The following is a 27,833-nucleotide window of genomic DNA, read 5'->3' on the forward strand; positions in this document are numbered from 1 at the left end:
AGTAAGACAGTAGGGACAGAGAGTGAAGAAAGAGGGCTGAGACTTCTTTCTGAAACACTTTTCCAACCCCCTTCTCTGAGCAACAAGTACTTTCCCCCTCCCCTAGCATCTGGACTAACAATAAAAAAAACCCTTCACAGCCTGCAGTGCAAAGTACTCTTCCAGGTGATTTGTGAGGAGGGGAAAGCAGCACAACACAACAGGTTTTAAATATCTTTATGATTAGATCATCTTATTTACATCAATAATCACTTTACAGACAATAGAATCAAGAGGCGGCAGGTGCTTTATTTAGCAACTTAAGAAGGGATGTACTAAGACAACTCCTGTTTAACTGGTCAATTCCTAGCACATGGGCTTGTTGGTAGTTGTAAAGTATTCAACTAAAAGGCAGGCTGCAGTAACCATGAAAATACTCTTCACTAGTGCTTAATTCCAGCAGTAGAGTGTAAACTAATTCATTTGTATTTTTACTCTTATATAAAATGAAACAATGATTCTTAGACGCTGATCATTTACAATTGCTTGCATCACCACCAACATAAGAAAGCCCTTTCCTCTGGAGACTAACAGGGCTCGGTTGTAATGTAACAATTGACAGCCCCAGAGCCTTTCATAAGAGCTGGTGAGAGATCTGTACTGGTTTAGAAACAGCAATGTTTTACCTTGTTTTGCTACCTGTAGTTAACCTCGGAGAGGAAGGGACCAGTTGATGCAAAATGCAGATTCTAATCAGTGTTGTCTGTAGGAGAGGCTAACGAGACAAGGAAAGCCATACCCATCCTCACAGCTTGTGGGGGACCATATGCAATTATGCTCCTTCACTGTTACTCAATCTCAGCAGAAGTGAGATATCCCTCTTTAAGAGAATGTATTACACAAGTCTAGAGCCAAGGCCTCTTCACATCAGATTTTACGGTCCAAGACAGGATTACGGCCTTTGACAAACCAAGCTTTCTAGGAAAGGATGCACTAAGCAGATCTAGCACTGAAGAAAGGTGACCAAGTGGATGGGCTTGTCAAGACATTTGCACGCTGAGTGGGAAGCCAGGTAACTGAAAGCTCAGCATAGAAAACTGCTTCATTTTCCACTGGAAATAAAATTTTCATTTTACCATTAAAATTTCCACCACATTTGGCTCTAAATTATAATGCAAGTTTTGATTTTGTAAATAGGGCCAGAAGGATCCAAATGAGCTCCCAGCACTAGTAAACCTAGAACCTTTACAGATGCTTTTGTTACCATTTACTAAGGCAATTAATTCCTCCTGATCTGGTGATTGTTGGTGCCTCTGTGGTTCATGGCGTTGCTGGCTGGCAGTGAGTTTGCTGCTAAGTGACATCCTTTCATTTCCAAGGCCCACAGCCAGAAGACAGAATGGCTCCCCCCCGGATGGAGGAATGATCTACTGCTGCTTCCCACTGTCTAGTTTCCAGTAGAACGTTTCCCTGGAGTTAAAGATGGGGAGAATATTTAGCATTTCATGAACTACTCATGTCCAAGCCTAAGAATGTCACACAGCACTCAAAGGTTGTTGGCAAATGCCTCAGTAACAAGGAGAAGTTCCCCCTTTAGCTGAGAGCACACTTCATTAGTCCAAGTATTCTTACCATGTGCACTGCTCCATCACATTCACAAACAAGGTGTTTAAAGTGTGCTTTCTACTCAGAGTTGACTAAAAATGGCATTGGAGTCTCGTGACTATTGCACATCATGGATTTCTAGATCTAATCTGCTCAGTTTATAAGTAAAGAAATTCCTCTCGCACCAACTGCCAGCCCTGCAAACTCAGCCTGGGACTGAGAGTCAAACTAGGTTCCATCCTAGCACTCCTCACCAGTATTAAAGGCTCGACAGGCCCAACTGTGCCCCCCAGTGACATCTGTGCAATCCCCTTGCCTTCAACAGGCTTGCCAAGGTGTCACCAACAAACGTGGCAAGCTGCATTCTGTTCTTCCTTGTGCATCAGCAGCAGAATGGTTTGCATAGGGTGACCAGATATCCCGATTTTATAGGGACAGTCCTGATTCTTGGGTCTTTTTCTTATATAGGCTCCTATTACCCCCCACCCCCGTCCCGATTTTTCACATTTGCTGTCTGGTCACCCTAGGTTTGCATCATCTAGCTGTGCTGACTAGCAGGATTTAAAGCACTAAGCTTGTTTCAGTTACAGTGAGCAGATCTTTCTCAGAATACACCCAGGGAGCAGATCTGGGGACTAAAGCGGGGCTATTTTCACTTTTCAGAGTAGAGCCATGCGTTAAACAGATCTATGCTGCATATCTAGTTAGTTAGCAGCTACACTGTTGGGTTCTGCTATTGCTTAGAGATAAAATAAAATGACTAGGTTTTAATACTGATGGCTGGAAGGCCTGAGGCTAAGTAAAAAGCAATGCAATTTCTTTGCTTCCTCTCCAATCTACCTCCCAAGAAGAGATGCATGTTCTGCTTAATGTGAGGAAAGAACAATCAGTAAAGCACAAGAGGTTTCCTACCTCAGATGGGATATCAGGAGCTAAACATTTTCTTAAGTTTGGTAAGGAATCCCTCCTTGTTCTCCCCCGCCTCAGCCTCAGGCCTATCCTCGCCTGCTTCAGAGCTATCCGTGGCCTTGCCACCTAGACACAAACAGCAGAGCTGCTATCAGGGTACACTTCAATCTGTGCCAGTCACCACACATCTTGGAACAGCATTCAGAAGTCTAGATAAGGTTATGGAACTATTTTAGACAGTAAATTTGGGGCTTGTGAAGTGAAACACAATATGCCTGGCTTTCGCCAGTGCTGATGTGTGCAGATGCTGTGTAAACATCCCTGCACAGATCTGCTACTGCACACAAGCCACCTGCTGTTCCTCCTTTGCATCTCTTGGCAGTGGCTTGAGAGAATGCAATGAGACCAGGCACTATAATTTCATTTGTGATCAAAGTGAAAAATCTGGGCCCCAGAGGTGAAAGACAAGTGCATTAATCTAGAGTACCACTCATTCCCCTCTGCCCCCCCCCCCCCACTTCCCAGCCCACTGACATTCAAACACTCCAGATTTAAGAAGAGTTTATTATATGCCAACCAAGTTTCAAATGTGAACAGATATTAGTAGATAAGAGGCACAAAATCATTAGCTAGTTCGACTTTTAGTAACAACAGGCAACATGTTGTGTGTGAGCATCAGGGCGTAGCGTGAATGATCCTCTCAGAGAGCAAGTAAGCCACATGCAACACAGACTATCAGAGCTCTGATCAACTCATGCTTAGCTTCTCCATGTCACTAGTACAGCCTCCTGGGTCCAGCAATCTAAGTACATATTCTCTTTACATTGCTCTTCCTAGACTTGTGCACGTCAACTCCCTGCATATAAGTTACAGATGGATGCAATTATTCTAGGATACAAAGTCTGTCATTGCATTTAAAACTGAACCGAAGACATGTATTTGCTGCAGCTTTCAGGTGTCCCTAATATTGATAATCTGAGTTGTTTCTGAAACACTTGTGACGGATACTCTTTAAAAGCACCAGAGATTGGTGTCTCCTCTAGCCACCTATCTAGTGCATCCTTCGCCTCTGTTGTGTACCCCTTTTTTCCAAACTTTTGATAGCAGGGCCCCCCTTCAGGAAAATGAGGCAAAAACCTATCAATTTTCATGCTTACATCTTCTGCACCCCTCATGTTGGTGTAGATCCTTGTAATAAGATCCTTCCTCTCCTTTCTCAAATGGTTCGATGAGCAGCAAAACAATTAGCAACGTTACATTTAAAGTATTGTCACTGGTATCTGAGCGAGCAGCCACTGAAATGGGAGACTTCCCCTCTCGGGGCTATCCTTTCAGGATCTCAGTAACTCAGGCAGATGTTGCTGCATTGGTGTCACTCATGTCACATTTCAAAGGTTTTCCCACAAAGAGAGCTAGAGACTTTTAAATGAAACCGAGGCTGAAAAAGTATTTGTTTGTATTACTGTTGCCGGCACAGAGGCCCGAGGACAGCAACAGCGGGGTTCGTTGCCCGGTGTGCTTCGCGCCAATAAACATACCGGGGTGGAGAAGCAAACAAAGTTTATTTGAGATTTAAAAGTGGTGCAAGGAGACAGGCAAGTCTCAGATCAAGCACACCAGCAAAAACAGTTTCTCTCTTCTTATACATTTTACAACTAAGCCCCCCCCTGCCCCCCCTCTACCCCTCCCTTTCCTCCCCCTCTCTACCGAAGGCATGTTTATACATTTAAGCAAGTAAATCATTCTAGGGCTATAAATCTAACTTGTTAGTAACACTCCTCTAAACTGTTACCTGGTCCTGTTTACCCTTGGTTTATTACCTCTTCAGCCAGAAACATGCTAGCCTCATCATTATCGCTTGGTACCTGGTATGGGGGGGAGGGGGGTTTGTAACTGATAATGGGCTGTTTACACATTCCATGCATCTAGCTTTCGAGGTCGATTAGAGTTAAACACTGAGGAACTTTGGTTCACATAGGCCTAATGACGTCAACATTACCATAGCACCTATCCAGGGACCTAAACCCCACTATGCTAGGTGCTGCACAAACAGAACAAAAAGACAGGCCCTGCCTGCCAACTGGTCCCACTTGTTGCCCTCCCAAGGAGTTACCTCACACTTGGGGAAATACTGGAGTACCCCATGCCATACCTATCGAATCACACTTCCCATTAGTAACTAATCCCATGCAGAATGCCATCACCGAACAGCCCAGGTGGAGAAGGACAAAACCATTACATGGCCTCCCTTGGCTGCACCCTCACTCAGCATAGGTGCTTTTTTCAGAGAGGCCATGCACTGTTTAGCCACTTGATTTGTTATTTATTATATGTATTGCAGTAGCATCTAGAGGGCAGGGCCCCCTTGTACTAGCTTTATACAGACACATTAGAGAGATGGTCCCTGCTCAAGAGAGCTGTTATGTCTCAATGTACCTGACTCGTGTGTACTAATGGACCAATAAAAACAGGCCCTGGAGTGTCTTCCTGCTCTAATGTCTCCTTCCTGCGTCTCCTACTCTGACTGACATACAAAAGGCGGTAATTTCATATGCAAAATCGCTGAAAAAAATGCAAGATTTGAAGATTTGCTTAGCTTTTGAATGCAAGGCCCTGTAAAGACAGGGCAATTTACTGCCATGTCCTCAGGAGACCTTATTGAATAAAGTAGCTTTGGGATCCATTGTATTAAATGAATGGTTTGTGTATTATCAGGGGTTGTGACTGTATATAACCTCAGGGGAAGGGGGGGATTCAATTTCCCCACCACCCTGCCTTTAGAAGCTTTGCCCTGAGGAGAGGGTCATTGTCCACTGGTTACCTGTTCCCAGGGTCACAAGATCAAAGGCCTGGGCTGTAAAAAGGAAAAACTGAACTATTCCTGTGGGTGCTTTTGTTCTGAGCTGAGGCCTTACGAACGTGTAGCCACACAAAAACCTGGGTGGGGTTTGATGGAGACTCCTACCTAAGCCCTAGGCTGGAGTTGGGGGTGGTCTCTGGTAAGCTTTTCCACATGTATGTAGGCTCTTTTATTGTTTTAATATGTTTTCAGCTTACTGTGCTTGCTTAGAAAGCGCTGTTTGGTAACGTGTGACTGGTGGCAATCACACTGTTCATAGCCTTCGGAGAGAAATCAAAGCGCAGATGCTGGCCTGGACAGGCAGTCTGCTTACTGGGAATATAGGTGTAGGCAGGGACCTGTGCAGCGTGGAAAAATCCGGTTGGAGTGAGTGAGGGGTGTGATGGCTGGCGACCTAGCAGCCTGAGTGTGGGTGCCCTTGGTGGACCATACAGAGGGAATACAAGTACAGTTGCCCTGAAGCGTGACAGACGCTACCATAAATGAAGAACAATTACTCATGTATCAGAGATGAGGCTCATTTTTCTAATGGATTCCCGTACCGTACAGTAAATAAGGGGATGGAAAGTTCAGCTAGAGGAAGTGAAGGAAAAGTCAGCTGCTGGACCTATCCTTAGGAAAGTTACCACATGCATTTGGAGGGAACCAACTCACTAGACCTGCAATCTCTCCTCCACCAGTGTGCAGATCAAGAGGAAAGACATCAGTATCTTAGGCAGTGAGGATAAAAGCCACACAGCGTAGGGAACTTACTGAATTGTGTACATGTGAAGTCACTGGGCCTGTCTTTATTTTAAGATATGTTTTGTTTGCTACATTCGGAGGCACCCAAAAGGGTTGTGAACATGAGGTGCCATATAAATGGAAGATTGCCACCAAAAGCCAACTCTCTGCAGTGCTGCTGACAAAAGAAAATGATCTATGGGAAGGAAACAGCTGTGTATTGGTGTTCTCTGTTGCAGTTGGAGTGATCCACCCTGCCATTTCATCAGAGGGTCTATAACAATGGAAAGCTGTACGAAATTGGGAACTTTCATTTGTCTGATGCAGAACCGCATCTGGAAAAAATAGGTTTGTGCCCTTTTTGATTCCTTACAAAGTATAAGGAAGACCTAAAAAGTGTTTTTTATGTTAGGAACTGAGATGTGGACCCTCTTTTTATGGCAGACCATGAGGAGCATTACATATACCAAGGGAGGGAAACCTGAATAATGGAGATTGGAAGGAATTTTTTGTGAGACTGTTTAAAAATGGAGGGTATCATTTGTTAATATCCATTAACTCAAATGTCTGCCTAACAGCTAGGAAAAATGTCTTGGTAAAAGATTTCCCACAACCACCCTTACAATTGATGACTAAAGGCTTCTCTGCATGGAAAAGTTTTATCGGTATAAGCCAGTGGTTCCCAAACTGGAGTTCGCGAACCCCTGGGGGTTCGTAGAACGTTCGCCAGAAAAAAATCACTAATGGTGGACAGAGGACCCGAGGTACGGAGACAGCAGGTGGAACCCGGTTGCAGGGCAGACACCCCAAGCCCCAGGGAGAGCGGAGCCGGGCAGTTGGGGCCGGCAGCCCGAGTCCTGCCCCCCGTCATCCCGAACCCCAGCACTCTGCGCGGGGCTGGCAGCCCAAGCCCCAGGGAGAGCGGGGCCGGGCAGTTGGGGCTGGCAGCCCGAGTCCCGGTGGTCAGCAGGGGAGCCAGCAGCCCGAACCTCAGCGCTCCCCATATAGGGCTGGCAGCCCGAGCCCCAGGAAGAGCGGGCCCGGGCAGTTGGGGCTGGCAGCCTGAGCCCTGCCCCCGTCAGCCCGAACCCCAGCACTCCATGGGAGGCTGGCAGCCTGAGCCCCAAGGAGAGCGGGGCCGGACAGTTGGGGCTGGCAGCCCGAGTCCCAGTGGTCAGCAGGGGAGCCGGCAGCCCGAACCCCAGCGCTCCCCATGTAGGGTTGGCAGCCTGAGCCCCAGGAAGAGCGGGGCCGGGCAGTCGGGGCTGGCAGCCTGAGCTCTGCCCCCGTCAATGGGGGAGCCGGCAGCCCGGACCCCAGCCTGAGCCCCAGGAAGAGCGGGGCCGGCAGTTGGGGCATCCATCACACTGAGGAAATTTAATCTGAAATGCCTGAAAATATTCATTTTTAGGAGGGGGTTCATGAGATTTCACAATTTAGTGAAAGGGGTTCGCTGGCTGTTAAAGTTTGGGAACCACTGGTATAAGCTAAAGTGTGAATTTAAACAGATAGTTATATAACTTTGTGTGGACACACTTATTCTTGTGTACGTAGCTTTTTTCCAGTTTATCTTAAACCCCTCCAAAGCAATGCAAGACCACCAAAAAAGACACTCTCATACTTGAATAAGTGTCCACACCAGGAGTTACACCAATATAACTGGTTTAATTATACTGCTAGAATTATATCAGTGTAACTGGTAAAACTTTCCCCACGTAGACAAGCCTGATAAAGTTTCCACCCCAGTTCTCTGGCCCTTTGAGAACAGCCTCCAGCAAAAACAAAGGAGACCAGTCTGGCTATTTCTATAATAAAAAATGAGTAGAAAAAAAAACCTCATGAAATCCTTTTCAGGCCTTCTTTACACAGCATAAATTGGCCAACAAAGAAAGAGCACCTTTCTTTGCAGTCCACCTTTGGCGTCTACTCCAGAAGTCAGAGTCAGACTGATGCAATGGTAGTGAAACACGACCCTGCGGTGGAATTCCCCGCAGATGTACTGCACTCCACAGGATCCACTTCCTGCGAGGGAGAACACCCTTTTGGGGTAGTGTGTTTATAAACACTTCTAGGAAGGCTAGACCACAGGGTGGATAAAAATCATGATTTAAAAAAAGCAGAACCGATTTTTTGATTTCAATTCAGATTTATATTGCTAGTTCTTTACTTCCATGCCATTTTTACTCTTAAATTGCTAAAGTGGGTGTTTTGTACTTGTTTGCTTAGTTTCTTAATTGTAACATTTCAGGTTTTACAGATTTTTTTTCTCCTAAGAAGTCTCACTTCAAATGCTCATTCATGCTGGAAAAGGCAAGCCAAGGGCCTCATTTAACATGCTTATTGTGAGAACACCACAAACACAAACAAAATGGATAAACCAGTAACCCATGCCCTCTTCCAATATACGGAACTTCCTCAAGTCAAGCTGAAATGCTTCACCAGCCTATCCTCTATCTGGTTTGCTGTGAGAAATCACAGGACTGTACTCCTACGTCACTTCGGAGCTTTTGAAAATCTCACCCTTACATGCCTACTTTAGGCTCCTATTTTTGAAAAATGTGGCCTGTGGAATAAAAAATTGTGAACTTTTTTAATGTACTGAAAGTCTGAACAACTTTTAGTTTGCTGTTAAGACTTGAAGCAATTTTGATTTGAAGTGACAGATTTTATGCCACCAAAAAAGTTTTAAATAAAAATACAACTTTAGCTGCTGATGCAGCAAACAGTTACGTACGGATTTACTTTCAGCACACGGGGAGTCCCAGTGAAGTAAATATGACTATCCATGTGAGTAAAGTTATCTAGCTGCTTAACTGTTTGCAGGATCAGGCCTTAATTTTCAATGTTTTGCACCTATTGCAGTTTTGTAAAATTCAAATAAGATACCCTACCCACAGTGGCATTTTTAAAAAGCCTTGTATAAGGAACTAAATTATAATTTTAATCTAAAACTGAAACACCACAAATTTACAGGTTAGTTTAACAAATGTTCAATCTGATTTAAATCAATGTACTTTTTTTTTTTAAGTGATACAATTAGGATTAATATCAATTATTTAAATTGCTCTGTCCTGCTAGACAGGGCAGATTGGCAGCTTCCACATACACCAAACAGTCTCCTTTTGAGAATTTCCTGTATCTACTAATGCAAATTAAAAGGTTGAGCTTTACAAAGAAAAGTTTCCACTCATTTAGAGTTTTAAAAAGTGACTCAAATCAGAACTACTGGGGTAATGCAAAGTAACCAAAGCACCAAGAACATATGGGAGGTACTTATCCTACACAGACATTCTAGGCCCAATCCTGCACCTCTTAAAGGCACTGACAAAATTCCCTTTTGGTTCAATGGAAACAGGACTGCCCCCTCTATCACCACTCAAAAAGGAATTAAAAGGAATTTCAGATCCACCATAGGTGTGGTGGAGTTAAATGTTATAATGGAAATGAAGGCTCACTGCAAAATTCAGTTGTATTATAGGAGCATCTGAAGATAATGGTGCTCTCCACTCATGCCACCAGTGCATACCTATATGCACAGTAAATGCTAGGGGGAGAGGGGAAGACTGATGATTTCTGGCAGGAGGCTACTGCTTCCTACTTACTGTATTAAACTCTATTAACATCACACTAACAACAGAAAAAATACTTAGCAACCTCAGACAAGATGAAAAAAGGCTTCTGCGTACACAACCTGCTCCAAAAGCCACCTTAGGCCTGGTCCCTTCCCTGTAACCTACAGGAAGCATTCCCTGCAGCCAGTCACCAAAGAAGCAGTAATGTACATCACACACAGCTTACCAGCAGATGTATTTGTGACTCCATTCACTGTCCCTTCCACATCCGTCTCATCCTCAGCATAGCTCATCATTAAGGCTCGCTGGCGATCTGTCAGCCTCCTGCAGGTGAGAGTATAGTGTTGCTATCTCAGTCAGTATTCACTTTAGGGATTCACCTTTGCAGCCCAAACTCAGCTTTCCACCAAGCAGCACATAGAAGGGGTGCTACTGATAATGCAAAGCTAATATAACTGAGATGCCTTCAAAATCCCAATGACCCTTTTAAAATATGCACCTGAGAAAGGAATATGCCTTGCTAATGGAAACCTCTATGGAAACAGGGAAGATTCTAGTCAGTGCATTTCATCTGATTGCAGAAGAGTAAGTCAAACATTTTAAAGGGTTGAAACTAAGAAGACTCAAACTGGAAGCTACATCTGAATGTCAAGTTGGCAGAAGAGCACTCAAGAAATGGAGTTCCCACTTGAGTGCATGACACAAACACAGGAGACTTTTCAAGCTTTAAAGTTTACCTTGCAACAAGGTTACGAGGATGGCTTAGAGGTCTAGACAGCCAGTCCTAAGGCTCCTTAGAACAGGTTTAAAAGCTCAGAAGGGTAAACTCATCCTTCTGAAGCAATTATATTCAGACTCAGTGGTTCAGGAGCCAAATTAGCAATCAACATTACCCCAAAGAGCCACAGTACTATGAATTCATTGTTTCATTTACTCTAGTACTCTATACTCATATTTAAACAGTAGGACAGGGAAATATTTAGCTTTTATATATATTATTTTCACAGCAAATAAGTTAATAACTTAGTGCAAGTTGATAACTTAATTGGTTTGTAACATAGAAAAAGCATCCTGACTGGTTAATAACTTTGATTGGTTAGTAATTAAATCTCACAGTGTTTTAATATTATGTGCTGCAAAGAGCCGCAGGAGACCCATTACAGAGTCACTTGCGGTTCCTGAACCTCAGTCTAAGTATCACTGTCTAAAGTATACGTACTCTGGGTTCCACAGAGTTGCCCTCAGTAAACACAGGACCTATGCAGCCTCAAGAATAGTCACATAATTGCAGATTTATTTTTAATTGTCACAATTACCTTTCAGGGAGTTGTTTTTGTTTTTAAATTAGGTCTCTAATCCATCTGGCTACAATAACCTTCAAAACTTGATGGGAGTGTAAACCAATGCATTGGTGTATGAATTTGCAGGAAGCCTGAAACAACTCCAAGAGTTGTCAACTGTGCTATTCATATAAATGGGAGTGTTAATACACATTTGATAAGTCTGATAGTTTACATTACAAATATTAACTTTTGCTGATGATCATTCTAGCAGAATCAAGCAAGAGCAGCCATCCTTCATTACTGGAAGTACAGCAATGACCGATATTAGGGGGGGGGGGGGGGGGGGGTAGAATGGTGTGGAGAGCTAGTTGCTAACAAAGGCTACTGGGAATAAGAAAATCCAACTTCCTTCTCCTCTAATGTAAAGTCATCTCAAATCCTGTCCCAAATGGTGAAAGAAACAGGAGATGCATCCCCTACTCAGCATCAAAAACCTCAATTGCCATGTGGGCATCAAAACCTAAAGCCACATATGCCACAGATCCCTGACTACCAAAAGCCCTCCATATAAGTCATCCTTAACTGGCTGTGAAAAACCTCCAGCTTCGCAGAGCACCAGCCACTACAAAAATCAGTGGAATCTGGGGGCAACAAAAACAAACAAAACAAAGGATTCTGTACTAAGATTAGGGCAGGGGTAGGCAACCTATGGCACGCGTGCCAAAGGCAGCACGCGAGCTGATTTTCAGTGGCACTCACATTGCCCAGGTCCTGGCCACCAGTCCGGGGGCTCTGCATTTTAATGTAATTTTAAATGAAGCTTCTTATACATTTTAAAAACCTTATTTACTTTACATACAACAATAGTTTAGTTATATATTATAGACTTATAGAAAGAGACCTTCTAAAAACGTTAAAATGTATGACTGGCACGCGAAACCTTAAATCGGAGTGAATAAATGAAGACTCGGCACACCACTTCTGAAAGGCTGCCGACCCCTGGATTAGGGTCTATGCCACATAAGTCCAGGGATCCTGCTGCACTGTTCAGCTCTAAGTCTGTGTCTATGTTAGGAGCGCTGTTTGTGTGTAGGAATAGCAGTATACTACATTGACAAAGCACTCCTTGTGTGGACACAGGTATAATGGTAAAGCTGCGCCTTGTACCAATACAGTAAAACCACCCCAATGAGTGAAATCAGCTACACTTGTGAAAGTGCAGTTTGGCTGGCACAGCTGTATCCATAGTGGCATAGATATGCCAGCCCAGGATCACACCTCTTCACACCCGTGATGGACACAGCTATGTTGGCAGAAGTCTGCAGTGTGGATGTGGCCTACTATGCCACACAGGACAGTGCCTTGCATATTGATCAATATATTTGGAGTGGCAACATTTTTTTGGTTGAGACATTTATATCTGCTCAGAGCAACCAGGATGTTAGAGTGAAGATATCATAGCATGGTAATTTAAGCTATAAACTAATCAGTGCAGTTTTTTGGTTAAAAGGAAAAACTGTACAGTTCAACAAAAGACACAGTAAAATAGAAGTTGGTTTGTTCACTAAATTATCTAGAGCTCAAATCATACATCAATAAAGCAGTGAAGATCTTTCACTCCCGAGAACACATTCTTCACAGCAAATTTGCAGATTTCTACAAGACATCTCCAAATCTTAGTAGACCTTCCACTTACTTAGGAACCCTGATCTTTATATGAATGTAGTGGTCTCCATAACCAAAACTGTTAACCCTGGAAATGCCTTTCCCACTCATTCGAATCCTCTGCTCTGCTTGAATACCAGGCGGTATCTGTGAATAAAAAGACCCATATTTTATTATTGCTCTGCAGTACCAAGGTGCCAGCATGGAAACCTATAAATAGAGGCCTACTTAAATCACAGAGACATCACACCTTTTTCACAGGTTGGTCATGGCATAAATAGCAAATTTCACAGATGTGTTCATACCATACCACCCCTAGTTCTGTGCTGCTGCTGGCAGCGGTGCTGCCTTCAGAGCCATCCAGCAGCCGCCCCTCTCCTGACGCTCAGCTCCGAAGGCAGCATTGGCACCAACAGCAGCATAGGAATAAGGGTGGCATGGTATGGTATTGCCACCCTTACTTCTGCAGTACTGTTGGCGGTGGCATTGCCTTCAAAGCTGGGCACGCAACCAGCAGCTGTTGCTCTTTAGCCGCCCAGCTCTGAAGGCAGAGCAGAAGTAAGGGTGGCAATACCGCAACCCCCCTACAATAGGCCTGAGAACCACTTTTGTGTTGGGACTCCCAGTCTGAGAAAAGCTGTATACTTTTGCATATTTTATCCTATGGTATAGGGTAAAAATACACAAAAGACCAGATTTCATGGTCCATGACGAGTTTTTCACAGTCATGAATGTGGTAGGGCCCTACCTATACATTAATCAAGCTATTCCTCCTGCAGACTGTGAAGTAAGGGAGGAGGGATTTATTTCTATATTTAGATAACTAGTGCTCAGATATTACTCAATAGTAATGAAAAAGCATTCAACACTGGGAATTAAAGCGAACTACCTACTAAGGACCGGTGTAATTAAGGACAGATCTACACTAGAAGTGCTTTGCTGGTACAGCTATATCACTATACTATACAGCAAGGGTAGTCAATGTGGACCTCAGGCCAAATCCGGACCACTAGATGCTTTTGAACAGGCCACAAAATCTTTGTATTTACTTATCATTTTATTTTTTACCCTCTCATTCCCTCACAATGCAATCTCCAATACATTGTACTGTGAATTAACGATTGACTGGTTCTCCTGCATATTTATACCTGCCTCTGGAAACATCCACTACATGCATGTGACGAAGTAGGTATTCACCCACGAAAGCTTATGCTCCAATATGTTTGTTAGTCTATAAGGTGCCACAGGACACACTGTTGCTTTTTACAGATCCAGACTAACACGGCTACCCCTCTGATACTTGGTTCTCCTTAATTCCTTACTTGCTTAATCTGAGCTATCATCTTTCTTGGAGCTTATTTTCAGGTTATACGGTGGTTCAATTTTATTTTTCATTTAATACTTATATTTTTAGTGCAATCGGGCACCTTACTAATGCACAGCATTGTATCTGTTTATTGAACAGGGAACCTGCGGTGCAAAAAGTGTTTCTTTGGAGTCTGGACCTTGACTATACCCTAACCAAGAAATTTGGACCTTGACTTATATAGACATCACACTCCTAGATGCAGCTTACACTGGAAAAAGCTCAATTTTGCCAGTGTAAGTGGGTTACACTAAGGGCTTTTACTGGCACAGCTATGTCTAGACATCACACACAGCTCACTGACACAGCTTTTGCCAGCAAAAGCTTAAAGTGTACACCCTGCCTAAACCTAATATATTACTTATCACTGAGCCCTGCCACAGTGTGGTCTAGTCCTTATAACAGAGGACAGTCAAGACTCTTAGGTTTTATTCCCAGCCCAGCTATTGATTCATTGTGACATCATGGGGTAATCAACCTCTGGACCTCGCTTCTCCAATGCATAGAACAGTTAATACTTAATTAGCACAGCCCCAGTGTGAAGAACATCACCTCCTTGAATAAAGAGCTATGTAAATACAAAATCTAACAAGCTGGTAGGCTGAGCAGAAACAAGACACAGAAACAGGCGGGAGAGAATCATATATACACAAAACCTGGTTAGCAACATTAGTCCCAAGGAGTGTCAAGGACTTTCCCAGCTTGAGGACCAGGCCAGCATTCAGATAGCCCGACCTTCCCAATGATCTGTGTCTCTTCAGCAGCTCTCATAGCCCTTTGAGCGCTTATGCAGAGGCAGAAGAAAGGGAAGTGGGAGTTATCCCTTGCATACATGGGGCCAAGCAGAATACCAGCAACATGGCAGTCAGTACTCAAGAGGCCCAAGACTAGGACAGCAAGGTCTTGGTACTTTTAACCTTTCACTCTTCTTGAAAACAAAGAATGCATGCTTATTGTTCAAGCTAAGGTATCTCCTAGCTCCTCCACCCACTGTTACCACATACCGTGATATTGATGGTCTCATACAGACCCTGAGTTCTGGCTGTACCTCCAAGAACTGCCTGTGCTATCGAGATAAAGAGGTCTGAGTGTACATCTGCTCCATCTCTTCTGAACACGGGGCTTTTCTGAACCTAAAACCAAATAGTTCAAGAGTAATGAGCAAGGGTCATGTCAGTACAGTATATGAATGATTCCATGAAAAATAACAGGTTAAGTTGTTTTAAGCTGATATCAATAATTTTAGGAAAAGTCTTACCCTCATTCCCTAAAAATTACATAGCAGGAAATCCGCAATTAAAGTTATTCTTAGAAACTAACCACAAATACCTCAGGCACTAAATATTAATACACCTCTACCCCATTATAACGCGACCCGAAATAACACGAATTCGGATATAATACAGTAAAGCAGCGCTCCGGGGAGGGGGGGGGGGGGGGGCGCTGCGCACTCCGGTGGGTCAAAGCAAGTTCGATATAACACCGTTTCACCTATAACGTGGTAAGATTGTTTGGCTCCCATGGACAGCGTTATATCGAGGTAGACATGTAGCTAGAGCAGGCCTCTCCTCTGAAGAAGGATACTAAAAATGGCATTAAGAGATATCACGTTTCCTGTTTCAATGAATTCCCCCCAATTTTTCAGTTTACAAGAAAAAAATTAACTGCTAGGGCTGCATACTCAGCCTGAGATCTGAGAATCACACTTGTCAATCACCACCAGTAAAGATTCTTTGGAGAGTAGAAAAGAGATTGTACTATCCAGTTCATAGGACAAAGGAATGGCAGAGGGGAAGGAAGCACCCTCAGTATTTCATAGTACCTCTCTGGCAGTTTTGATGACTGCATTTCACAGGCTCTGGAGAGCTTATTAAATCCTTCTTGAGGGGAATATAAGCAAAAATGGAGGAAGAGATCAGTGTTAATGAGAGGCCCTCAATTAAATGATCAGAAGAGAATGAAATCCTTCAAACACTAGGGTCTTTAATTTTACTCTTGACAGAGACATGATACAGATGATACAATCCTGTACCCATGTGTATCTGCAAAGAACATTAAAAATGTGAGTTCACTGCCGATTTACAAGAGAGAACATTTTAACTTCTAAATTCAGCACCTCATAAATGCATTCCTGCAGTCTCTTTAGGGATTCAGAACATCGGTGTCAGTGACAGCTGATACTATACTAGTACATCACTTCCAGGAATTCCAATTAGGAGAGAGTTCGTAAGTTTCCCTGACAGCCTGTATGCTACAGACTGTAGCCTAGGGCCAACCTCCCTATATGCAGCAGTGCATTTTTGTTCTATGAATAGGCTAAATAATATTTTACCACTTGCTATGGGGCAGGTGTTTCGCAATCTCAGAAAACTGGAAGGGCTAACATCACTTCAGCTAGGCGAAATGACCCTCCTGCCCAATTTCCACCTTTACACTGAAAGGAGATAGGCTACCGGCACACTACCCCTTCTTCACAGAAGACGATCCAATGTAAGCAGCGTACAGTCAGGTGTCACACATACCCTGAATGTAATGAAAATTTCTCTCTTTCCTACGGGCATCCGAACAGTCTGTCCATCCTCCACACCTGCAATCAGAACAAGGACATGAATATTATACTGTTTGTCTGATATTATGCTCTACACCTTATGTGCCAAAGCACCTACAGCCTTCCTAGTCTAACCCAATGCCTGAACACCTACAACTACCTCAACTGGATGTCATCACAGCAGTATTTCCTTCATCCAGGAAGAAACACCCATGGATTTACTGGCAGAAACTATAGCAGCAGCAGCAGTGTAACTCACGTTCTCCAGAGGCATCTCAGATGACCACAGCACCCAGCGTTTGAAGAGCGGGGTGTCACCAGGTGTTTGTATCCTAGGATGCACTCATTCTAGTGCCAAGCACAACTGCAGCACTGGGCAGCTCATTAATTCAATTCAAGCTGAATTCAATTGTATTATTCCCTTCAAGTGAATTCAGTGCTGGTGAAAGGTAAACGATTGAGAGGCACTGGAGACTGACATACTATGTTTATCTGCAAAGAGAGACAATGCAAGCTGCTACTCAGACAATCGGACCATTTCTAGGAGGGTGGGGAGTTCTTTCAACACTCATTCAATATTCTTTATTGAGCTGACAATTGGGATGGGGCATTTGTGATCTAAGGTAAAATTTCCAAAAGCACCTATATGTATGTCAGTGAAATTCAGAGAGACAAGGAGGGTGAGATAGTATCTTTTATTGGACTAATTTCTGTAGTCTCTCTTAGCAAGCTTTTGAGCTTACAGAGAGCTCTTCTTCAGCTCTGTGTAAGCTCAAATGTTTGTCTCTGACCAACAGAAGTTGGTCCAATAAATACTATCTCACCTTTTTTGTCTCTCTAATATCCTGGGACCAACATGGCTACAACAACACTTCATGTAGTGACACTTATGGCAATTAAATGTTTTTGAAAATTTTACCCTTAGACATCTTTCTACTGGGAAATAGAGTTAAGACCCAGAAACTCATTGCACAAAGGCCAAACAGCCATGAGATGGTAATTGTTTTCAGCTACCACCATCCTGAAGCCATCACCCAGAGATGAAAAGGTCTGTATCTTATAACTAATCCTTTGAGCCATCTAGCCATCAGTGCTCTTTATTCTTAAGACAGATTTGATACAGACAAGTTTCTCCATAATGCTGTGTCTGAGCTTTGACTCCATAGAGCCAGCCATTCTCTAGAGACAAGAGATACACGCTCAGCTGAGTTTCACATGGGAAGAGATACACAGCTGGCATGTAAATACAGAAATTGACCTGCTGGTACAGGGACCATCACATTCTTCTTCTGTTTGGTTTGCCCTGAGCCGCGACACAACACACACGGTGTTGTCATAACAGAACCACGGCCTCCACATCGCCGGCATGTAGAACGCATCACAAAAGGGCCTGTGTTTATTGTCTCCTAGCAAAAAAAGAAAGAGGGGGGATTAGAGGAATCCTTTGATAGTGTACGAGTATTACTAATTTCTGTAAAACATCCCCAATGACAAATCCAATCCCTGTTAAGTCAATGGTCCAACACATGCACAGTATGACCTGCTCCAAGGAAATGTATTCTACATTACTGTGGGATATGGGTAACAGTGGTGGGTCAAAATATGGCCTGAGGAGCTAGATTAGGTGCCTCAACCAGGTCTAACCCACCAAGAAATGTCAGTCTCCTTTTGTTTCCAGATTGCCAGCTGAAGGAGCTCATGCTGTCAGTATCAGCATCCGGGTGTCAGAGAAAGTGGGTGAATGAAGGAAATCTTGAGAAAAGATTGGGGAAGAGAAGCCCTTGCTATCTGAAGCCCTGATTCTCCACTGCTTTGCACCTTCTGGAGTAACGTACACCTGTGAAGAGTGGGTGCAAAACTCTCCATTCTGAACTGGTACCCTTTCAGGTGCTCAATACACAGGCATAAAATCACTACCCAAGACGCAAGGCAATGGAGAAGCATACCCAAAAACTCTTATTCAGTGAAAGAAACCACTACTCTTATCAGCTTAAAGTGGATAGAGATCTCTGGTCAATCAGAAGCTTTGTGATAACAGAAGTCCTAAGCTTCTTAACTGTGACCTCTTTCCAATATCATTCATGCACAACCTCAATAACCTATTAAAAGGTGCAGTTTAGGATACAAAGCAGAGTTATGTGGAAAGGTTGCATTTTATTTCACTAGAACTCTCTGACTGCAAGAGCCTGGAGAGTTTTCACTTCAAGAATTCAGCTGCAATTCAGTAACAGGAGCTAGGAAGACCATATGCATCTCAACCACCTAATTCCAATCCAAGACACACAATGTATCTCCACACAGTCTTAAAAAATCTGTTTCACAAATAAGCCCAAATCTCTGTAATTCTCCTACCAAACCTCACCCTTGTAATGAGAAGGCAGAGAATGCCAATCTGCAATAAAGCCCTAAATATGATTTCATCATGGAGAGACTAACACTGAATACATAAATGTGGCAGACTATACAGATGAACAGTGCCTCAAAATGTAAAGGAAACGTTTGAATCCAGCTTGTTGTAAACTACAGAAATGATTCAGCATAAAAAAAACTAGAGTCAACAAGGTCTCTCAAAAGACCAGGTTTATAACACAAGATAACATTCAAAAACCAAGAACAAAAAGCTGCCCCCAGGTTGGGGATCAATTCAGTTTTATGACCCCTCGGTGTGAAACTCAGCCTTTCCAAATGGATGGTTCCCCCACCTCCCCTCTCCTCCCAGTTTCCCAAGCAGTAAATTAATAATATTCCTTCCCCTGAACATTTTGCAAGAAGAGGGGGAAAAACTGAGCTGGACTTAACACCTTGTTTACTAGGTGACTAGATAGCATCCAGCACCCTGTCACATGGCTATTTTAAGTTTCGGAGAAAAAAGCAAGAATTGGTTAGGAATAAAATTCAATTGACTGGAGTATATTTAATCCTCATCACAATTTCTCCAGTTTTTTCTTTGGAGATCACCATTAATAAATAAAGCAATGAATGAGTTTCTTAGAGTACTTGCAGAACACGGGCTGGCTTCTGCGCAGAGAGACCAAAAGTTGTTCACATTTGTTACTGGTCTCTGTGGAAAAGCAGTACTTAGGTCTCAGTCATAAGGACAAATATCTACATCAGACTTTCTACTTGGTCCAGTTGTTTCAAATCTTAGAAAAAATCCTGGAGACTGAACTACCCTATCAACCCTATAGGTGATCCCTCAAGGATTGAAGCACACAGAGAAACAGCATGGGCAGTGGCAATGCAAGCCTTCCCCTAGTGGCCTCTGTTCTGTGGATCTGTTTCTGGCTCTCCAAGGCTGGTGAGCTGGCCCTTTCTAGCAGCACACCTTTAGAAACACAGAAATTGAAATCAAAGCCTACATTTAATCACCTCCTTATTTACTGATGATTTAAGGCATTTTTGAGTAAGGAAAAAACTAACCTGTCCTGAAATAAGAATGTCAAAGAACATTAGAAAACCGGGGTTACACTCTAAAACAGCACTTACCATGCCAGTGCCATTGCAGTAGTGACAGTGCTGCACTTTAGTACCAGGCTCATGCCCCTTGCCATCACACCGCTGACAAGAGTCATTGATATTCACAACAATCTCCTTGTTAACACCTTTTGCAGCTTGATTGAATGTCAGCTCCATGATGTACTAGATAAGAGAAAGAAATGGAATCCCAGCTGTAATCTATATGCTGATTGGCTGACACTAAACTGAAATAGCTGTAATTAAGAGCCCCAGTGGTCTCCACTCAGACTGTGATTGGAACATCATTTAAAATGCTAAAAGACACAGTACTGGAGAAGGAAGGGACCCACCTGACTTATTAACCATCTATACTCAGACATTAGCAGATTTCAGTTTAGGAAGCACTAACATCTTCATTATATACCCCCAGAGGTCTTTGCAACACAATGTATACATGTATTATCCTTACCTCCTGTGGCTGGTCAAAGACACCCTGAAAATCTCCAAAAGGGGATCCTGAAAACTCCCCAAAGATTTTCCTGAAAAGTTCCTCTGGGTCAATGGTGGGACCACCACCCCAATACTGACGTCCAGCACCTGCTGACCCAGTGTCAAAGCCAGCTGTACCATAAGTATCATATTGTTTTCTCTTCACTTCATCACTTAACACCTATGGGGGAGGAAAGCACAGTACCATCAGGACTCTCTCACAGTACAGAACTGGAGCAGCCTGGCTGCCACTAGATCAAAGTATTCAGACATCTGCTCATTCCAAGGTGAATCAGAGTTTACATCCATCACCAGCAAAATACTAGAAACTACTACAGAATCCCAACTTCAATTTCTTTGTATTAGGACAGCTAGATACCTTCAATAATGCCAAAAGGTGAAATGAACACCATGGAAGAAAAGCATTCTGTTTCTCTCATGCATATTGGATGGCACAGTTAAGCTCATAAGCTTGTGATGCTTCCAAATAAGTACATTAGTTATAGGCAAAGAGATCAGGAGCTCTGGGTTTCTATACTATTTGAAGGTAAGCAAAAGTGACTTTCAATTATCTCTTACCTTGTAGTGTGAAAGACTAGTGGGATGGGAGCTAGCAAATTAAATAAGCCTGACAGTCAAGATGAGTAAACTTGGGGGAAGGGAGCAGGATTCTACTAATCCCCCATCCTCAAAAGGCCAATTATTGATGCCACTTTGATGTCCTTCTATTAACTAACAGGTCCACTCCAGTACCCAGCTTTTCAACCAGTCCATTTTGTATTGAGGAACAGCACAATGGCCCATGAGTGGCCCAAAAAAAATGCCTAGAATAAATCAGTCAGGTATTCTGGCTAGTTCATTTACTGAAGAATATCCAAATCATTTTTGGCACATACATACTCAGGTCTAGAAAACAATACTTTGTTACCAATGAAGTAATAGCAGCTCTTTTACAGAAATGCTGAGATGAGGGGAGGTATAATTTTTCTAGGCTGTAGTTCTGTTGTTCCCTTCCTACCACAGTGGGTAACTGAATACACATCAGTCACATTACCTCATAGGCTTCTGCCAGCTGAGAGAACTTCTCCTTAGCTTTTGGGTCATCCTTATTTGTGTCGGGATGGTATTTCTTGGCAAGCTAAGCAAAAGAATGATTAGAAAAAGGAGGGAGATAAGACCACTGTTAGCACTGCTACTTAGTATACCTTCCATGTCAGGGGGAAAAAATTTAGCCAGACCCTAGCATTCAACATTTACATTCAGAGGAGACCAAAAGCATTTCCTAAGTAATTCTCTCTCCATATCATTCCCATATAAGGGACATAAAAAAGCAGTTTCCTGTTATATTGGTATTAAAGCCTCTCACAAATGGTACTGCAAAGCTTTTCCACATAAGCATCGGTGTGGACTGATCAGCTATCTCGTACATACAGGTGAGAACACCCTTTTTCTCCAAGAAGGTCCTGGACATATGCGATAATGTCAGATCAATGGCAGTTATGATCTTACTCCGCTAACACTGAAAATTTGCTTCCAGAACCTTTCTAATAGGTGGGGGGAAGCCATGTTTATTTATTTTAACGGTCCAAGAAAGGACTCTTCCCTCCTGCCAATCAGCCAAAAAAATTCATACAGTATTTCACAAATGTCTAAGAGTTTTACAGCTTTTTGCCCTCCTCTGAAACAGTTGGCATTGGCTACTGCCCAAGACAGCACAGGACTAGATAGACCAGGGGTCTCAAACACGTGGTCCGCCAAGCTCCCCGCACCCCGCCCCAGTTACTTGCTGTCACTGCCAAACTCCCCTTACCTCTGTCCCCCCATCCCCCCAAAGTTATTTTATGTGGCAGCTAAGCTCCCTGCTCCCCAATGTTTGGGGCCAGGTCTCTCCCCTGGCCCCTCTTGCCACCCCCACGCACCTCCCCCGAATGTCCCCCGGACTCAGTTGCTGCCCCCTCACCGCCCCCCAGAGCCTGCAGCTCCACTCTGCTCTGCCAGCTTCCGGCATCACCTGCTGCCGCAGGGTCCTAGTGCCGCCCTTCACTAGGGCCAGGGCAGGCTGCCGTTCCCCTGCCCTAGTCCTGAGCCTCTCCAATGTCCCAACCCCCTCACCCTATCCTATCCCTAAACTCCATCCCAGAGCCTGCACCCCCCACCCCGACCCAGCCCGGAGCCTGCACCCAGCACCCAAACTCCATCCCAGAGCCTGCATCCCAGACCTCCTCCCCCATCCAAACTCCCTCCCAGAGCCTTATGCAGGTGGGGGCGGAGTTTGGGGGGGGCAGGTTCTGGGCACCACCAAAATTTCTACAAACCTGCCACCCCTGAAAGAGGCAGAGCAGGGGTGGAGTGGTGGTGCAGCCCAGTGCAGTGGGGGGGCATTACTGAGTGTATATATTTTATTAAAACCGCTTGGAGGAGGAGGTGGAGAAGAGACAGGACAGGGGCGGGGCCTCATAGAAGGAGTGGCGTGGGGGCGGGGCCCAGGGCAGCAAGGAGGAGGGGTGTCAGTGAATGTGATGCGGCCCTCGGGCCAATGCACTAGTCCTCATGTGGCCCTCGTGGTCATTTGAGTTTGAGACCCCTGAGATAGACCATTCTTCTGAATCTGCTCCGCTACATTTATGTTCCTTTGACAACCTCCTGCCCCCACCCTGCCATGTTGTCTTTAGCATAAGAGTTCCTTTTGGAATTTTGATTCACGTGCATTACAGATCAGAATAAGATAAATGGGTCATAATTCCATCTCCCCAACAACACCATCATCACAATGGTGAGTTTGAATTCCAAGAGACACCATTTGTTTGTTTTTCTTAGGTATACATGCCTGGTAATAGGCTTTCTTGATCTCCTTCTGGGGGGCATTTCGAGGCACTCCCAAAATCTGGTAGTAATCTTCTTTGGTGTAAAAAGCAGAACTGGTATGAAATGAGGCAGCACATATTAAAGGAGAGCATTTAGTTCCTAAGAAAAATCAGAAAAAAAGGAGTCAGGAAGAATTGTAAAGGAACACATAACTCCCCCTAATGTTCCCAAGACCGTTTCCCATTGATCACAGCCTACTATTCTGTATTAAGGATCAAGCCAGCTGTGTCATGGAATTGCACAGGCCACGTATGGCCACCTTAGCTGTAAGAGGTAGATAAGGTGCAGATTCATTAAAAACCATTTCATTACTTTGATTTTGACCTTCAATGTTACTAAACTGCATTAATGAATGCGCTGTAAAAGATGTTACTGAACCGATGATGATCCCAAGACATACTGAAATTTAGACTAAGGGCTTGTCTTCTTGTACAGTTGCACAAGTAGCGCTTTAGTGAAGACACTACTACACTGACAGGAAAGCTTGTCTCATCAGCATAGTTAATCCACCTTTGCCAGAGGTGGTAGCTATGTCAACAGAAGAAGCTCTCCTGTCAACATAGAGCTGACTACACAGAGGGTTAGGTCAGTATAACTATGTCACTTAGGAGTATGGATTTTTCAAACATCTGAGTAACAGCAGTTATACTGCTATAGCTATGTAGTATAGACCTGGCCTAAGTCTTTAGAATAATAATGGGTGGTAGCAACAGCTAGTCAGCCAATAGCAACAGCTTTAATTGTCACATGGATGTTTCTGCAATTACAAACAGGAGGAAAGGTTGTGTGTGACTGTAAATGGGAGGAGTAGCCCAAGAGATATTTAACACATGGTGCACCCTAGAAAAAAATTGAGAACCTACATAATTCTACTAAGCCTAACAGCAGGGTATCTAGACACCAACTATGAAATGTGCCTTAGCGTTGCCCAAGTTACCAGCAACTTCCTGCTGCTCCTTCCTCGAAGGAGTCTTAATTCCATTAATCTTCATAAAAACAACAAGGAGTCCGGTGTCACCTTAAAGTCTAACAGATTTATTTGGGCATAAGCTTTCAGATGCATCTGAAGAAGTGAGGGTTTTACCCACGAAAGCTTATGCCCAAATAAATCTGTTAGTCTTTAAGGTGCCACCAGACTCCTTGTTGTTTTTGTGGATGTAGACTAACACAGCTACCCCCTGATACTATAAATCTTCAGAGGAGATCTAGGGGAAGGAAGTAAATTCCCTGGACATTTGTGTCTCCTTCTATTGAGAGAAAACCTCTGCAAAGAGACATGCCGTGCACTGTGTTTTAAAATAAGATATAAACTCAACCTGCTCTCCTGTGAAAGAATTCCACAGGCAGGATTCCATTACCTGACTCCTGAGAACGCTAATCTGGACTATGCCAATTGCATCATCTGCATTGTATACTTCATAGGCTGCTGAAAAAGGTGCTCCCCAAAACATACTGAAGGTCACAGAGGGATTTGAGGACAACCAAGGCCTTAAAAATGATCTGGAACTGCATGGGAGCTGGTGTAGAGCGTGAGTGCAATTGGTTCTCACGTATCTATTTCACTCAGGATATGGGCAACTGCACTGCAACTTTCTGAGGTCCCACATGAGTCTCACAGTAGAACAGGTTACAGTAGTGCACCCCAGAGGCATGTATCACCACTAGAAGATTGTCTGAATGGGACAAGCACAATCTTCTTGCCAGTTGGAAACAGAGAAACATTTCTGGTCACTATTGCAATTTGGTTATTTAGACCGATCATGCAGAGTATGACAGATGGGGCACCCCTTCAACAGGCTATGGGCCTGCAGTGAGATACTACTCTCCTTTGAGAATTATTTTATCCTCAAGCTAAAACAGTTTCCTTCCAAATACTTAGAGGAGTGTTGTTAGACAAGCTGGAAGCAGAGCTCTCCCTTGCTGTGGCTAGACCAGGCCCATGGAATTTATGCCAATGGAAGATGCAGCAAATTGCCAGACTTAGGATGAAGGTGAAAGCTGAGTACTCAGCACAATGGCCAGCTTTCCCCTCACTAGAGAGAGAACCAAATCTGCTTCCCTTGTTGGAAAGCTAATAACTCCACCTTTACACCCCACCAGGGTCGGCTCCAGGGTTTTTGCCGCCCCAAGCGAGGGACCAAGGGACCCGCCGCCGAATTGTTGCCGAAGAGCCGGATGTGCCGCCCCTTCCCCTTGGCCGCCCCAAGCACCTGCTTGCTGCACTGGTGCCTGGAGCCAGCCCTGCACCTCACAGAACACAGCCCAAGGGCCAGGGTGATGGGCACACCAGAACCCATATGTAAGGAATAGAAGTATCACAGCTCTTTCAAGGAAAGCAGCATGACAGGGTCCAGTCGCTGGGCTGGCAACCCGAGCACGCCTCCAGGGCCATGGCCATCAAGTACCCCCACCCCATCCTGGCACACAGACAAGGGAACCCACTTTCCTCCAACACCTCCCACCTGTCCCCAGCATCGCTGGGTCACAAAAACCCCGCTCTGTGAGACACGCCCCAGGGCCGGGACCTTTCACGCCTCTCCCCCCAATCACCCCCAGCCCCCAGGCACAGCCCCCCCCCCGTGGGTTCCCTGACCTCTCACCCTCCTCATCGCCCGGGCCTCGCCGCCCAGGCACGGGGTTCCCAACTCCCCGCCCCCCACTCACCCGCGGGGCTCAGCCCGCCGTTCAGTGTCAGGAAGCGGCTCCCTGACCCGGCGCGGGGCGGGAAGGCGGCGGGGGCCGCGCTCAGCCGCCGGCCCAGCCACACCACCAGCAGCCGCGTCTCCCCGCCGAGGCCCCGGCTCCTCCCGGCCGCCGCGCTTAGCCAGCGTGAGGAGCACCTGGCCGCCATCTTGGGACGCCGAGGCACAGAGCGGCTGCGCAGCCCGGCCGGCCAAAGGACGCCCAGGGCGCAGGCGTATGCCCGAGCCGAGCAGGAGCATTCCGCATGCGCAGTAGTTCCATGCCCCCGAGACAGAGATTCTAGTGCGCATGCTGTAGCCCTGCCGAGTCCGCTGGCAAAGCTCAGCTGGGCTCCCTAGGGGCGTGGTCGGGGCAGTCTGCAGCCAGCAGCGTCCGTCCCCACTGCAGTGGGGGGCCAGCTGCACAGCCAGGACACGTGGCTAGGGAGCCCTGCCTTGGGTCTAAGATACCAGCTGGCTGTAGATTCCTTAACTTCCATGTGGGGCTACCCTGGCGCCATGGGGCTGGCACATCAAATGGGTCCTCGCCTGCTGGGTATCCCTGGTTATTCTCCCCTATGCAGCGCTGTGTAACCCCCACTGAAGGTGTTTCCTAATTAACCAGATTGTAGCCTGCTGATCAGCACTCAAATGTCCTAGGCTGTCGCCTAGGGCGCTACAATTTGGGGGGCGGCAACCGCGGCAGTATTTCAGCGGCGGGACATTCTGCTGCCTCTGTGGGGGGCAGCATTTCGGGGTGGGACCTTCCGCCGCTTAGGGCGGCAGAAAAGCTGGTAGCGCTCCTGCAGATGTCACTTGGACAAGACTGAGATCTTGTCTACACTACCACTTACTTCAGTATAGCTTGCATCACGCAGAGGTGTGAATAATCCACACCCCTGAGCGATGTAAATTACACTAATTTAAGTGCCTGTGTGGACAGCACTATGGCAGTGGGAGAGTTTCTCTCACTAACATGGCTACTACCACTGCTCATGGAAGTGGAGTTACTATGCTGAGACAGAGCTCTCTCCCATGAGCATAGAGCGTCTTTATCAGACATGCTACAACAGTGCAGCTGTGCCACTGTAGCAGATCTGGTGTAGACTAGCCCTGAGTATTCCCATTACTGAGATGTAAAGCTTAGTAAAAATAAAGATTAGATCAGTGGTTTCCAATCTTTTTTCATTGGGGGACCCCTAAAAAATTGCAGATTGAGGTGCAGACCCCTTTGGAAATCTTAGACATAGTCTGCAGCCCTCCAGTAGTCTGTAGTGCAAACCGTAGGTTGAAAACCACCAGATTAGACATTTATATTAATTGAAAACAACATGTGCATTTAAGTGCCTGGGGAAGGAATTTCTGGGATTATGAAGATGTTTCCCCACAGATGATTTCATGAGAAGCAGCATATTTTGTCCTTTTTCTGAAGCATTAGTTATGGTAAATATGGTTCTTAAAACAAGACTCTTTTCCTCACCTGCTTATATATATATCAAATTGTAATTTGCAATTAAACCATTTCAATTTTATGTGTGAGCCATAAAGTGTCTATTAACCTGCTATGTAATTTGTTCAGATAAATGCTTTACAGGCATACCAACTGGAGGAAATATTTCCAGTGAAACCAAAAATGTACATATATTATTGCAGAGTTCATCTGATGTTTTGGATGCATGTCAAATTACGGATATAGGCCAATTAAAAACTGGATTTATGACCCAGTGTTCTTTACTAATGGACAACAGCATGGCCTAGAGTTTATAGCAAGGTATTGGGAGTTGGCTCATGATTCATGGATTCTGTTCCTAGCTTTGCTACTGGCTCAGTAT

The 27,833-nt window shown here is 44.7% G+C and overlaps 1 protein-coding gene across 2 annotated transcripts; it reads right to left on the bottom strand.

Moving 5' to 3' along the window:
• Positions 1-201: 201 nt before the first annotated feature.
• DNAJA3 (DnaJ heat shock protein family (Hsp40) member A3) lies at positions 202-26,234 on the bottom strand. 2 transcript variants are annotated; one of them, XM_005306164.4, is made up of 12 exons: positions 25,985-26,234; positions 23,283-23,419; positions 21,510-21,593; positions 20,436-20,636; positions 19,997-20,149; positions 17,769-17,916; positions 16,485-16,549; positions 14,967-15,095; positions 12,628-12,743; positions 9,875-9,972; positions 2,497-2,619; positions 202-1,449 (listed from the first exon to the last, which is right to left on the bottom strand). In XM_005306164.4, exons 1-11 carry the CDS (start codon positions 26,169-26,171, stop codon positions 2,510-2,512), a joined length of 1,428 nt encoding a protein of 475 aa, XP_005306221.2. In that variant the 5' UTR covers positions 26,172-26,234; the 3' UTR covers positions 202-1,449; positions 2,497-2,509. The 2 variants fall into 2 exon arrangements, with proteins under 2 accessions (XP_005306221.2, XP_005306222.2); XM_005306165.4 differs by lacking the exon at positions 2,497-2,619 and having other exon boundaries at positions 25,985-26,232.
• Positions 26,235-27,833: the final 1,599 nt, after the last annotated feature.

This window comes from Chrysemys picta, chromosome 10, assembly GCF_011386835.1.
Source record: "Chrysemys picta bellii isolate R12L10 chromosome 10, ASM1138683v2, whole genome shotgun sequence".
NCBI classification, from domain to species: domain Eukaryota; kingdom Metazoa; phylum Chordata; order Testudines; family Emydidae; genus Chrysemys; species Chrysemys picta.

Excerpts from the sequence above, each read along its gene's own strand:
- DNAJA3 (XM_005306164.4), bottom strand. The coding sequence starts at position 26,171 with ATGGCGGCCAGGTGCTCCTCACGCTGGCTAAGCGCGGCGGCCGGGAGG. Across the intron at positions 20,150-20,435 it reads TCTTTGACCAGCCACAGGAG|TACATCATGGAGCTGACATT; the intron begins GTAAGGATAATA and ends TCTCTTATCTAG. Across the intron at positions 16,550-17,768 it reads GATGGTCCCTGTACCAGCAG|GTGTGGAGGATGGACAGACT; the intron begins GTCAATTTCTGT and ends TTCTGATTGCAG.